The sequence below is a fragment of the Pteropus medius genome, unplaced genomic scaffold (assembly GCF_902729225.1).
Source record: "Pteropus medius unplaced genomic scaffold, Ma_sr-lr_union100, whole genome shotgun sequence".
In the NCBI taxonomy this organism is placed as follows: Eukaryota; Metazoa; Chordata; class Mammalia; order Chiroptera; family Pteropodidae; genus Pteropus; species Pteropus medius.
This window is the reverse complement of record NW_024349803.1, coordinates 11,336,958-11,352,387: the sequence shown is the minus strand read 5'-3', so window position 1 is coordinate 11,352,387 and position 15,430 is coordinate 11,336,958. Positions and strand designations below refer to the sequence as shown.

At 38.7% G+C, this 15,430-nt stretch overlaps 1 protein-coding gene across 9 annotated transcripts in view; it reads left to right on the top strand.

Annotated features, from left to right (window-relative positions):
- Window positions 1–15,430, top strand: part of NMNAT3 (nicotinamide nucleotide adenylyltransferase 3) — a 116,011-nt gene that overhangs the window by 95,555 nt on the left and 5,026 nt on the right. For 5 of the 9 annotated variants that reach the window (XM_039837294.1, XM_039837295.1, XM_039837296.1 and 2 more), the window contains exons 3-5: window positions 7,416–7,591; window positions 10,660–10,709; window positions 13,021–13,103. The exons of 2 other annotated variants lie outside the window; for them this stretch is intronic. In XM_039837294.1, coding sequence (XP_039693228.1) covers window positions 7,416–7,591; window positions 10,660–10,709; window positions 13,021–13,103 — 309 coding nt within the window. Of the gene's footprint in view, window positions 1–7,415; window positions 7,600–10,659; window positions 10,710–13,020; window positions 13,104–15,430 lie in introns of those variants that run through there. 2 more of the 9 variants (XM_039837298.1, XM_039837297.1) reach the window with 2 other exon arrangements.

Below are 15,430 nucleotides of genomic sequence, written 5' to 3'. Positions count from 1 at the left end.
GTTTGGGGGAGCCTCTACAAATAATTAGGAGAATTGACTAGCAAGCAGTCAAAAATAACTAAGTACAAAAGAAACAAAACAATACAATTAGAACTAGCAGAGACAATGAATGGCAAATATAACCTGTATGAACTTTGAAATTGGCATTGTCAGATACGGATTTTTAAAGTTATGCTTTTACATAAAGAAAAAATAAGTTATAAAGAGTGACTAACCAGATTTTATGAACCAATCAGAACTTCTAGAAATGATGACTAAAATAAACAAAAGTTCAATAAAAGTCCACTAAGAAGATGTAACAATTCTAAATGTGTATACCCAAAACAAACAACAACAAAAACAAACCCACATACACCAGAGTCTCAAAATACAGGAAGCAAACACTGATAGAGCTGAAAAGCAAAACAGACAAATTCACAGTTATAGGTGGAGACTTCGACACTCCACTCTCAGCCATTGACAGAAATGCTAGACGGAAAATCAGCAAGTGTATCAAAGAACTGAACAATACATCAACCAACAGGATCTAACTGATATGTTAGAACTCTCTACCCAACAACAGCAGAATATACCTTGTTTTCAAATACCCATGGAACATTCATTACATAGGCCATATTCTGAAACATAAAATAAACTTTAGCAAATTTAAAAGAATTAAAGTGAGGCAGACTTTGGCGTACGACTATAATGAAATCAAACTGAAATCAATAGAAGACAATAAGAAAATAGTAAAACACTTGGAAATTAAATGACATACTCCTGAATAATCCATGGGTCAAAGAGAAAGTCTCAAAAGGAAAATTTTTAAAATATATAGAACTGAATGAAAGTGAAAATACAGCATATCAAAATGTGTTGATACAGCTAAAGCAGTACTAAGAAGGAAATTTATGACACTAAATATTTAATTAAAAAAGAAAGGTCTCAAATTAAGAAATAAAATATATACTTATTAGAAAGGAAGAAATAAAACTTTCTCTGTCTGCATATGACATTATTGGCTACGTAGATGATCCCAAGGAATATATATATATATATATATATTTATATATATATATATATATAAAATAAACGAGTTTAGTTGCAAGATAAAGATTGGCTACGTAGATGATCCCAAGGAATATATATATATATAAAATAAACGAGTTTAGTTGCAAGATAAAGATAGACAAACAAAAATCAATCACATTTCTATATACTAATAACAAATATGTGAAAAACAAAATTAAAATGCAATGTCATTTACAATTGATCTGAAGAAAATGAAATACTTAGGTATAAATCAACAGAACATATATAGAATTTGTGTCCTGAAAATTACAAGATGCTTATGAAAGAACTCAAGACCTCGACAAATGGAGAGACAGATTCACATGTTTTTAGATTGGAAGATTCAAAAGTTCAATGAATGATTAGCAATCAGACTAGAGAGCACAAAATATAGACCTAGTGAGCCAGAATAGAGAGCAAATCAAATTATCCAAATGGAGCAAAGAGAGAAAGAAATTTTTTTTTTTAATTCCAAAATACAGGATAAGGGATATGGAGGCTACATACATACAATCAGAAGGAAAGAGAAGAGGAAAAGGAGCAGAGGCAATTTCTAAAGAGATAATAACTAAAAATTTTCCATATTTAATAGAAGGCACCATTCCACAGAATTAAGAAACCTAGTGATCCCAAAGCAGGATAAATAAAAATAAATCCATATATAGAAAAATAAATCATCGAAAGCAACCAGAAAAAGGACAGATTATGACTTCTCAACAGCAACAATTGAAGTCAGAAGACAGTGGAACAGTAACTTAATAGCATTGAAAAAAAGTGATTGTTAACCAGTTATTTTAAACCCAGTGAAAATATCTTTTGGAAATGAGGGTAATATTTTGACAATGTCTTTTAAGGCTAAAGTCACTAACTGAAGGAAATTCTACAGAATATATTCTGTCAGAAGGAGAAGGATTCCCAGATAAAAGGTCTGCTATGCAAAAAGAAATGGAGTACAAAGAAAATGGCAAATACATGTGTAAATTTAAATGAGATTGTATAAAACAGAATAATATGGTCTAATAGTGTTAGGAGAAAAAATAGATTTAAAATATCTACAACAATAAGTAAGTCAGGAGGTGGTAAATTGAGTTATAGAGTTCTAAAGTCCTTGTGTTGTTGAGGAAGATGGTTAATTTACTTTGGATATAAGACTGTATGTAAATTCTAATCTGAGAGAAAAAAATGAAAGTCCTAAGAGAGGCAGAAAAAGAGAGAAAAAAAAAATTGTGTGATAAAAAAGAAACAAAATAAGATAGTAGCCTGAAACTTAAATATATCAACATTCACCTTAAATGTAAGTGAACCTAATGTTCCAGTTAAAAGTCAATAATTGTCAAACTTGACTAAACATTTTTTTTATTTGGCTACAGGCTGTTTACAAAAGACTTGCCTAATACAGAAGTAAAGAAAGGTCGAAAAAATATGCCATGCATATACTAACCAAATAAAGCTGTTGAGGCTATATTAATATCAGACATATTGACTTAAAGTCTGGAAACATTACTAGAGATAAATAGGCTCAATTCACAGAAAGATGTAAGAATAATAAATAATGTAGGCAATTACATCCCTAAAATATATGGATAAAGTTGAAAGAACTAAAAGGAAAAACAGAAAACTCTATAATCATAGTGGGAGATTTTGACATACTTCTCTCAGTAATTAATGTAACAGGCAGACAAAAAATCAGTAAGAACATAAATTTAAACGAACAATTAGCAATCTTGACTGAGTAGATAGGACATTTGCACCCAGCAATCATAGAATGCACATTCTTTTTAAGAACATTTACCAAATCTGGCCATATCCTGGGATATAAAGCAAGTATCAATACATTTCAAGTGATTAAATTCAATATAGAGTCTGTTCCCTGACAACAGTGCAACTAAGCCAGAAGTCAGTAACAAAAAGATAATCAAACATCTAAATGTGTTTGGTAATGAAGAAGAATACTTCTAGTAACTCATGGATCAAAAAAAAAGACATAATAATAGAAATCAGAAAATATTTTGAACTGAATGATTGTGAAAACTCAACATATCAAAACATGTGAAATGCAAGTAAAAACATGCTTAGAGAGAAATTTTATAGCCTGAACTGTGTATATTAGAAAATAAGACAAACCACAAATTAGCTGAGCATTCATCACAAGAAGTTAAAAAAAGAAGAGCAAAGTAACACGAAGTAGATGGGAGGATAGAATTAATAGAAATAAGAACAAAAATTGATAAAAGGAAAACAAACATTCAGTAGAGAAGTTTGATAAAACCAAACGAAAATTCTTTAAAAAGGCTAATGACAAACCTCTCACAAGACTAAGCAAGGAATAAAAACGGAGACATAACCAACATTAGGAATGAAAAGGACATCACTACAGATGGTGTTGTCACTAAACAGATAAGAGAATATTGTGAACAATCTTAATGCCAATAAATTTCAAATTTTAGATATAATGGACAAAATCCTAGAAAAATGTAAGTTGCCAAAAATTATAATGAAATAAAAATCCGAATCATTTTATAAGCATTAAATAAATTAAATCAGTAGTCAAAAATTTCACACAAATCAAACAGCAGCCTCATCAGACTTTACTGGTAAGTTCTACGAAACACTTAAGAAAAAAAAGTGTTATTCCACTCCTACACAAGCTCTTTTAGAACACAGGAAAAGAGAGAACTCCTCAATATTTTTTATGAGACTAACATACCCTTGATACCAAAACCTGATTAGGACATTAAGAGAGCAGAAAATTATAGGCCTCCTTTACTTTAAAAAAAAAAAAAAAAAAAAAAAAAAACCGAAAAACAAATTAGCACAGTGAATCAATACATTAAAAAGATGTCTTGACCAAATCAAGTTTATCTCAGGAATACAATATAAAAGATTAGAAAGTTAATCAATGCAAGCCACCATGTTAACTGACTAAATGAGAAAAATCACACAATCATTTCAAGAGTTGCAGAAAAAACATTTGATAAAATTCTCTTATGACAAAAGCTTTTAAACTAGAAATAGCTAGGAATATCTCTTAAAGTAACATATTTACCAGGATAGACCAGGAAGGCTGCAATAACAAATCTCCCAATTTCAGGAGCTTAACTCATTAAATAAAGGTTATCTCCCATCAGATATATCCCATGTAGGTTCAAAAGAAAAGGCAGTTCCCTTCCAAGCTGTGTCTGAGGCATCCTAATAGGCCCTATTCATGGCTTTGCTATCTTATAGTTTTCAGATTCACTATAAGAGAATTAGAGGGTCCTGCAAGAGTTTTTATGGCCAAGTCTAGATGGGGCATATATCACTTTCACCCACATGCCATTGAATATAACTCAATCAATTCACATAAGCCCAACCTAATTTCAAGAGGAAGAGAAACAATAGCTTCCTATGTGCCCCGAAAGAGGAGAAATAAAAATAGATCTTAATGAGCACCTGGCATGGTCTCAGCCACAACTAAAAAAGAATAGCTGCAGATAACTTGCTGCAAGCACTGTATATACTAATGAAACTTGAAAGCTTTTCCTGGTAGTGGTAATAAGGTGAGGATGCCTGCTGATACCATCTCTAGTCAGCATTATACTAGTGGTCCTAAACAATACAACAAGAAAAAAGAATACAAGGTATAAGGATTGGAAATGAATCAGCAAAATGGTAGGTGTTTTCAGATGATATTATTTTAGACATAGAAAATTCAAATAGATAAACGATTAGAATTAACAAAAGAGTTTAGCGAGGTTACTAGATACACATTCGAGATAACTAAATCAATTATATTTACACATAACAACAAACAGGAAAAAGAAACGTATTTTTTAAAAATGCCATTTATAGTGGCATCCAAAAAAGTCAAGTATCTAGGAAGAAATCTTACAAAAGATGTGTAAGTGCACCACAAGAAAAATTGTAAAACATTAGAGACATTTAAGAAGACCTAAATAAGTAGAAAGATAAACAGTGCTCATGGACTGAAAGGCTCAATATTGTAAAGATGTCAATTCTCCCTAAATTGAATTATAGATTCGATTCAATTCCTATCAAGATTTCAGTAGGTTTTTTGGTTGTAGGTAGGGCATTCATTTTTGTGGAACTTGACGAATTTTTTCTAAAATTTATGTAGAAAATGCAAAAAGTCAAGAATTGCTGAGATACTCTTGAAGAACAAGGTGGGAGGGTTTGCTTAACCCGATATCAAGATGTATAATAAAGCTACATGAAGCAAAGCAGTGCGATGTTGTACAAGGACAGGCAAATAGAGCAACAGATCAGAACACAGAGTAGAGAAACAGGCCCATGCACAGATGGACACTTGACATTCGACACAGGTGGCAATGCACAGCAGTAGGGTCGAGGGGGAATAATTGACTATCCAAATGGAAAATAACAGGACTCACATCATGCACAAAGACCCAACTGTGAAAAACAAAACTATAACCTTTTATGAGATAACGTAAGAAAATGTCTTTATAACACAAAATGCACTAGCCATAAAGGAAAAAAACTAATAACCCCACTACATTAAAATTAAGAACTTTTATTTTCAAAATGGTTCTATAAAAAGAACAATAAGACAAGCCATAAAGTGAAAGAAGATATTTATGACATATTTAACCAACCAATAAAAGGCTAATATTTAGAAAATATGAAGTATTCCACAAATCGATGATTAAAAGGCAGACAACCCAAAATACGGGCAACAGATATGAACAGGCACTTCACAAAAACTTAACCTTGAATGTTTAATAATATATATGAATAAATGCTCACCATCACTAGTAAGCAGGAAAACGAACATTAAAACCACAATGAGTTATAACTACACGTGTATCGGAATGGGAAACCCTGACAATAACCTCATATGGCATGGTGTGGAGCAAATGACATTCTCATACACTGCTGGTTGAAGGGTAAATAGCTACAACCACTTTAGAAAACCGTTTGGCATCATCTAGTAAAGCAGCAAACACACCTACCATATGACTCAACAGTCCCACTCTTTGGTGTGTATCCTAAGAAATCCGTGCCCATGTGTGCAGAGGGACTTGTGCAGGGATTTTCACAGCAACCTTGTTTGTATTTGTCTAAAACCAGAATCCAGACAAGTCCATCAAGAGTAAAACTGATCAATTATTGGGTATACGATAATGCAGTGGAATGTTATGCAGCAATAAAATTGGTCGTACTACATGAATTTTATTTACATAAGGTGAAAAAGTCTTAAGGATACATTCAACGTGACTCCATTTATAAAATTTTCAGAAGCAGGCAAAGTGACTGTTTTTTTAAGGCTGCATCAATACATGAAATATATTTATATTTAATACATTAATAATAAAGGTAAAGCTATAAAGGAAAGCAAGAGAATTAATATTATAAAAGTAAGAATAGCAATTAACTTCTGTCAGAGTGGGGGTCATGTAGGGAACTACGTGATGATTATAGCAGAATATACTTCATAACTGTCAAACCATATGTTTTATGCTTTTTTATGTGCATTTGATATTTTAGAATACAATTTTTAAAAACATATATATGAAATCAAAATATTATCTCACTTCACAAACATTATCTAATTTCATCCTTATTGCAAAGTCCTGCCAAGCATGGGTATTATCCCATTTTACAGACAGAAAAACTGAAGTTCAAATGGCTAAGTATTTTCTTTTTCAAATAACTTGGAATTTGCCTAAGGCATCCTATAAGTGATGGAGGTGGAGCTCTCACGCAAAGCTCTTTGAGTCCCTTTCATACTCTTTACATGACAGTTCTCTATAGCTTCTACAATGTCACTGTAACTCAAACTCAAGATGTCCCATTCCCCACACCTTGAGCCATACAACATCGCTAATCAGTACAGCCCATGTCTTTTGTCAAGTAGGTCTTCCCATTCCCTTAACAGCACATTTCTCCAAAGCCAGTGGTGGTCCTGTGCAACCCACTATCCCTCACCCACCCATGCTGGTTCATGCTAAATCCCATCCCTTCATCTTTGATCCACAAAACCCCTTATTAAGATAAGAAACTATATGTAACTATTGTTCTGCTGATGAGTAGAGGATGACAGTGCCTCTGTTAAGTCCCACCCAGAGGGAGGTCATGGTGTTCCTCCAACATACTCTGACCTGAACTGTCCACATTGCTCTCTGGGAGTCTTGTCTGGCTCCACCCTCACAGCCTTTCTTTCAGAAGTGTTACTCTGGAGAAGAAGCATATGGTCGCTGAGGTGGCCTTTACCTTGCCCACAGGAGCTGGTTGCCCAGGAGAGAATGCCAGGGTCTGCTCCCAATCAGGATACGGCATGGAGATTTTTAGCACCCGAATTCAGTCTAGTATTTGCACGTGCGACACCATTGCTCTCCCTTGCCTAGGAATGTACCAGGTGATCGGAGGTATCATCTCTCCTGTCAATGACAACTACAAGAAGAAAGACCTCGTGGCTGCCCGGCACCGAGTAGCCATGGTCCAGCTGGCCCTGCAGACGTCGGACTGGATCCGGGTGGACCCCTGGGAGAGTGAGCAGGCACAGTGGATAGAGACAGTGAAGGTGCTGAGGTAACGGTGGGCATGCGTTTCTGTGATGACCAGGGACTGCGGGACAGTCTGCAGGGCCCACAGAGTGAAAGGTAGAGATGGAGTGTTGAGAGGGGCGTCAGCCAGGCCTACGACTCAGCCAAAATCCAAGTACTTCCCCTTAGAGGGTGAAAGACCAACAGACTCACATTCTCACAGAGATCCTGAATGAAAAAAACCACAAGCCACTGCCTTCAGGATACACTTTGTGGAAACGCCCGATCTTATTTCAGAGGGCTGTAGCATCTGGCTACAGTGCCACCACTTAGTAGCTGTGTGACTTCAGGCACTTGGCCTAACTTCTCTGAGACACATTTCTCACTTGCAAAATGGGGACAATAAAACCTAATGAGCATTTGAAAGATGTAAATAACTTTTCTGACCCAGAACTACATAAGAATATTCAGTTAGTGGGACCTTTTATTATTGTCATCATTGAGTAGGTTGAAAACTGCATCTACATAATAAGCCATCTTTTCTAATTATACACATTCTAGGTTCTATAAATTTAGACTTTAAAACAGGAAAAAAAAAAACAAAAAATAAAACCATGAACCCAGAAATAGTAACACAGGATTTTTTTTTCTTTTGGAATTGCTGTTAGCATTCAGCATAAGTAATTTGCTATATAAAAGCCCCAGCAAATCCTGCATGTTAGGACAATGGGTCACTCACTGACTTGTGTCTGGGAAACATTAATGGGACTTTGCTAGAGAAGCAGCAAGTCCCACTAGTCCTGGCTTTCAGAGAGGATCGTGAGAGGCCTGCCTCATCTGGACAGCCAGCTCCGCTGGAAGGGACTGCAAATTGTGGGCTGTGTCTTCTATCTATTTGGAAGCACAAGGATTGTCAGAGAATAAGAAACACGTAATTGGCAGGCTTGTTCATAATCTGTTTTGTCTTTCATTTTTGGCTTATCTTCAAAGTAACTTGGGAGAAAAATGTTTACCTTTTTAGTAAAGGGAAACATTTAGTTACATATCCTGGTTCTTATCATTTACCTTTTACGAGGGAGAGGACCAGCTAGAAGCATTCAGGAGTTACAGTGGCACTTCAGAACCTGTTGCCAAATTAAAAGGAGAGCAAACATGAAATAATTGTTAGAACACATGCTCTCTCTTAACATAAGGAAAAATTTACACCTAGATTATTCTTTCGGAATAAGCCATATAGTCAGCTCTCATTTACCCAGACTAACAGAGGGGAATGAAAGCAAAGCAGTAGGTAACCCGACAAATCACTTAGCTTTCATTTATAATTAGAGACAGACAGACACTGTCCCCCTCCACTCTGTGGAGCATGGCCCAGGGCCCAGATTTTGGAGCCCAATTTACTAGCTAAGTGATGTGATCTGGTGTGTTAGCCTCTCTGAGCCTCAGTTGCTCACCTGCTAAAATGGGGATGACACCACTGACTTCACTGGGGAACTGTGTGAATTAAATGAGATGGTGTAGGCAAAACACCTGGTTTGTGGTAGGTGCTTAATAATGTTAGCGACCTCCCCTTCATTTCTAACACTAGCCTGTAATTTATCCTCAAAACAGATAAACCATTCCCAGATAAACAGTAACTGACGACAGTAGTAGATATTACCAGTGCTCCTGCTGCAAAATGCAGGTGTGAGCAAAGATTTTACTAAACACATTTTTTCTTTTTATTTCTTTTCCCACTCCCCCCCCCTGCCTCTCCCCCCCCCCCCCCCTGCCTTTTATAATCCTTTAGTCCAGTGCTTTTTAGCCCTGGCTTCATACTGAATCACCTAGGGAGTTTTCAGAAGTATCGATGCCCGAGTATTACCCTAGAGACTGGGGTGTCATTGGTCTGGGGTGGGGCACCAGGATTTTTAAAAGCTAGGATTGAGGCCACAGCCTCAGTTGCCGAGTATGCAAAACAGACTTCCGATTAGTACTGAGATCCATCCAAACCAGTGGTCTCAACTCTGGCTGTAGGAATCACCTGGGAAACTTTTTTAAGAATGCTAATCCCCTCTTTCCAAGATTATGATTTGTCTGAGGTGGGGTTTAGGCGTGGATAATTTTTAAAAAGTCGCCAAATAATTTATTTTGTGCAGCCAAGGTTGAGAATCCACTGATAGTCGAGACCATTTTATCAGATAGCCGATTAAGACTTTTTTTTCGGTTTTTAGAGTGAGCTTCATCTCCATCGTGTATCCATTGCATTAAAAAAACTACTGGTGGGAATGTAAATTGGTACAGCCACTATGGAAAACAGTGGGAGGGTCCTTGAAAATTTAAGAATAGAACTACCTCGAGATTATCATGCTAAGCAAAATAAGTCAGAAAAGTTGAGAACCATATGATTTCACTTATGTGGGACATAAAAACTGAAAGTGACAAATGAACAAGACAAACACAGACAACAGTTTAGTGGTCACCAGAGGGAAGGGAGGGAGGGGGGAGGTAGATAGGGAGAAAGGGGTCAAATATATGGTGACGGAAGGAGATTTGACTTTGGGTGGTGAACACACAATGCAATATATTTATGATGTATTATTGAATTGTACATTTGAAACCTATATAATTTTATTAACCAATGCACCCCAGTAAATTTAATAAAGAAAAAAGGAATAGAGCTAAAAAAAAAAAATTGTTTGATTACCAATGTTTTCCTGAAACTGACAGGGGTACTTTTTTTAAGATTGAAAATCTGGTTAAAATTATAAAGTTAGATGATTTTAGAAGCATGGTAGAAATCACTCTTTACTCTATTTAGTATCTTCTTGATAGAGTCAACAGTGAATTTACTTCATAATGACAATGACAAATGTTAGTACGAGGTAAACTCACTATAGGGCTTATTGAGGATTCTTTTTCTCCTTATCAGTTTTCTTATTTTTACTCTAAATTTTTTTAATCTAGGCCAGCTTTCATGCTTTTAGGGCATTTGATAACTTATTTCACTCACCTTTTCCCCATGTCGTGGTGGCAAGGGCCTTGGTCACAGTGCCACTTGATGTGGGCCATCATCATCATCTCATGTTCCCCTTTGCAAACATGACCTTATGCTGTCCTCATTTTACAGATGAAGAAACGTAAGTTCAGAGAGGCTAAGTTACCTAAGTCACACAACAGGTAAGCAAATCAAACAGCCCCACTCTGTTCAACTCTGAAGCTGTGCTCATGGCCATCTTCAAAATTAGGGATCTGAAGGTGGGAACATGATATGGCTGCCTTTGCTCTTGCCACAGTGACTTTTACATGGGGCATCCCTGGAGACCAGGGAGGCTGCCGAGAACACAGAGAATGTGCTTCCAGAGTCAGTCCTCAGGCGCAGGGCTGGGCACACCAGGGTACCACTCAGGTAGGCAATAAGAGGAAGTCATGGGCACCGGCCCACAGAGGCAGAGTGGAGGTCTGTGAGGAAGAGGATCTGGCATTGAAAGTAATCATTTGCACACCAGAGTTCAGAGATCCAGCTAATACTCAAAGTAGGGTCAACTTGAACTAGGAGTTTTAAGGTAAAATAAAATTACAATCACCACCTTTTATTGATCACCTACTATATATGTGCCAGGTGCTTTCACATATGTAATGTCTAGTCAGCTCAGCAACTCTGAGAGAGAGGTAGGTGGGTTTAGCTCTGTTTTACAGGTGAGGAAATGGAGGCTCTGAAAGGGTCAGTAACATACTCAAAGTCCTACAACTAAATAAAAAGTGGAGTTGAGATGCGAACCTACTTCAGTCTGATATCAAATTCCATACTAACCCAGGAGCGACTCCTCAGAGATAAAATTTACCAAAACTAAAACAGTAAGACAATATGGAAACACGATTAGGCCCTAAGAGGGCTCAGCTGAGTCTCTGAGATCATCGGGAAGGACCAGAATTAAATGTATTTATTCATTCACTTCTTACACCATTCCTGAATTCAGCCAACTATAGGTAAGCAGTTTCTGGATACTAAGACTAAAAAGATGAATTAAATGAGCTCCCTGTTCACAATCTGGTGGGGAAGATAAACTGAGAGCAATGATGATGATAACAACAACCGTCATTGGCCAGTGCTAAGCTCTTCAATTAAGAGCTTTACAACAGCTCACTTGGGTAGGTAGTATCATTATCCCCCATCCTACAGATGAGGAAACTGGAGGCAGATTGCTCAAGTAACCTATCAAGGTTGCACAGCTATAAGCTGGAAACAGAATTCCAGCCTAGGCAGTCTAACTCGAAAACTTCGCTTACAACGAGCCTTCCCTAGTAATAATCGGTATTGAGCCACTTCTCTGGCATTTGGCAGGTTAGAGCACTTCCTCCTGCATGGTCTTGTGATACTGGAGATAAGGCCAGCATTAACTTCCATGACCAATTAACAGACAAGGTCAAAGAGGCTCCTGAGAGTGTTAGTGACCCATCCAGGATTATACAAGCAGGAGAACCTAAACTTGAACCTGCCGACTCTGGCCGCAAATCACATGTTTTTACCACCAGGCACTGTTCCCTCCCAAATACAGCTCTAGAAAATGCACAATACAGTAGATAAAAGATGGAAGATCAAATTGATATGACATAGTGATTACCTACGTTCGATTAAAAAAAGAAGATATAGGTATCTCTCGATTTGCAGAGGATAAAATGCTAACAGAGTCGCACATACTGAATTGGTGTAAGTCTAATCATACCTGAAATGCTAACATAGAATGAGATTTGCTCTGTGCTGCACACTGTTCAGTGCACTTCGCATGTGCAGATCCTTTAATCTTCATAACAACATTGGAGTCAGGCACTGTCATTATTCCTCGTTTTGCAGATGCTGAACCATCCACGCAGAGAGCTGAAACTGCTCGCCCAGGGTCACACAGCCTGCCTGTGGGGGAGCTGGGATTCAACCCAGGCAGTCTGGCTCTAAGCCGTCACCCTCTTGAGCTCTAAGATACTAACTTGTTATTAAGAGTGAGCATCACTTTCGAGAGCCAGCTATGGGCCATGCACTGCTCATTTACCTTCACGAACATCTAGAACATAGGTGTTGTAATCCTGGCTTTACAAACAAAAGTTTATATTCTGAACTCAGGTCTGCCTGATTCTAATAGCCTAGGTCCTTAATCCCTACTCAATTTTTTTTAAAAAGTGAGATATTGAAAAAATGTGGGGGAAAAAAAAGAAAGAGTAGAAATATGCTGATGTTCCCCCTTTTGCCCAGGGCTCACAGAAGGCAGTGAACTGTCCTGGATAGAGCACTTCAGAAGGATCCCATGACACTTGCTTTCTGTCTCAGCATGTGGCACAGGGCCTGGCACATAGGAGGCCCTCAGCAAATATTTGTGGAATGAATTACCTACAACAGACAAGAACAGGCTGAGACTTAAAATCTGAGCACCCTGAGTGGCTCTGAGGGGACTCTAGGTGGAACAGACACACCCTGAGCCATATTTTTACAACGCAGGCATCATCACCGAGAACTGCTCAGATCTCTGCCCCAGACGGAAGGCCCGAACCAAGGCAAGGCTGTGTCCAGGGTGCCTGCAGGTGGGTGCCGACCCCCTTGGCTATGGGAGGGAAAACCGATGGGAATCACAGCCCTCTGGGTACAGATAAGGATTTTGAGGCAGGCCTGGTTAGGGTGACACCTCCTAGTTTGAAAGGTCAAATGAAACAATCCAGCTCCACCTTTTGTAAATCATTATGCTAATTTGGGATTTTCTGCCACAAAGGGGTTTACCTACCCTTGTGACTAGGGCTTGTGACATGGATTACAATCAGGCCTACACAGGGATAACCTGGTAAATGATGCTGGGGTTCTTTTAAAAGCCTTAGCACGCACGTGCGTGCGCGCGCGTTTGTGTGTGTGTGTGTGTGTTAGGGTAGGTTTTCTTCCCTTTTTGAATACAAAGTATGCCATCATAACCCTTAAACTGAGAGACTAATATCTATAGCAGTGTAACTCAGTGGTTTACTCAGAAGAGGAAACCTGTTTCATGGGGAATTTAAAGTTGATTTGGATTTTCCTTTCAGTTTGTAACCCTGGGTTTCCACCCTGTTGCTACCCTGTTGTCAGCTCTGGTGTGTGATGGAAACCTGTCAGCTGTGATTTCAAAGTACCTCTTTCTCTGACGGCAGCCCTGATACTGGGGGTCAGATGCATAGCCAGCTGCCTCATGCAAATAAACAGGAGCTCCAAGTGATAGGAGGACAGATATGACACCAGCAGCGATTCACTGGTCCCAAAGAGCCCAAATTCCAAAATCTGCGACTCTCCCAGCTTTGGCTGATGGGACACTATTTCCACATCAGCAGGCCTTGGGAATGCCATGGCTAAACAGGCCTAAAATGGCTTCTTTACTGCAGGACTTTTCAGAACCTGTACTTTGATCACATGCATTAAGACTCTATGAGAAAGGGAAATTATAGCCATTATCACATTTTCATCATGGAGCAATATGTTAGTGTTTCTCAGAATGAGTGCTCCCCAGAACACAGGCTGAGAAATGCTGGTCGAAAGATCACTCACAGCAGAATCACCTGTGAGGCTTGTTAAACACACTAATTTCCGGACCACACCCAGACCTCCTGAGTGGGATGGGGCCTGAGAATCTAGATGCTTAATTGGCACTCTGGGGATGTGCTTTACAGCCCGTTGGGGAACCGCGCACTAGAGTAGGAATCTAAGAAAGACGGCGTTAGAGTCTCCTGAATAATCAGCTTTCACAATGCTTGTATTTCTCTGGTCTCTGTCCGCCTCTCCTCCATTGACTTGTGTGGGCTCACCCCCACTGTGCCTCAGTCCTGAGCACAGCGCAGTGTTAATTCTCAGCCTTTGGCCTCCTTTCTGAATCATCTCTGGCTCAGCAGTCACTCCTAATGGGGTCCTAGAGATGCTGAGCACTTCACTGGACCAGGCTTTGTAGAGAGACAGCGTGCCCTAACCCTATTCGCAGGTCGTGAGTGGCCCTGAGTCCAGGTATAGGTTAGGAAGGCTGCCTGGAGGAGACACCTGCACTGAGACTCATAGGATCAATAGGTTATCTGGGGTTGGAGACATTTCTGGGCAGAAGGGCTGTTGAGCAAGGCACAAAGGCAGGAAACAACATAGGCCCTGGAGTTTCCAGTGAAAGGCAGAGAGCCCCTGCATTACGAACCAACGGACGCCACCCTGAGGCTCCCAGCTTCTCAGCCTTCACCTCTCTGCAGTTGCTTCCAGAATCCCTGTCTTGGCTCTCTGCCTGGCCTGTCCCTCCCCCTCCTTCCCTTCTTGGCTCCCCCTGTTAAATGCCTATCTGTCCTGTGAGGCGCAGTTTGGAACCCACCTTCCCCGTGAAGCCAGTCTCAGCTGCTCTCATTGAGCTGGTGCCTCTCCCTCCTTCTGCCTCAGTTCACCCCACATTCTTTTCAGACTTATTTTCCTAGGGGCTACTAGCCTACTCTGGTTGACCTTATTGTATTGGGGGATTTGTCCCTTATCCCTTTTCTCTCTGTTCAAACCCGAAATCCTACTCATCTTGTTCTCTTTTAAAGTAACTGTTAAAAAAAGGAAGTTTACATTGAATGAAAAATGGGATTTTCAGTTTACCAAAATATAGCAGGGGCTTTTAAAATGTTCGTGCCCCTTGCTTGATATAGTCCCTTTCTAGGAATCTGGCTGAGGAAATAATTAGAAATTTGGACAAATATTTATGCAGAAAGATGTTTATCACAGCATATTTTATAATGGCAGAAAATAAAAGCAACTTCAGTGTTTAAATATAAAGGAATGTGCAATTAAATTATACTATGTACATATGATGAAGAATCTACACAAAAAGTTTTCATGGTATGGAGAAATGCTTATGAGGTAAGTGGGGAAAAAATCAGGATAT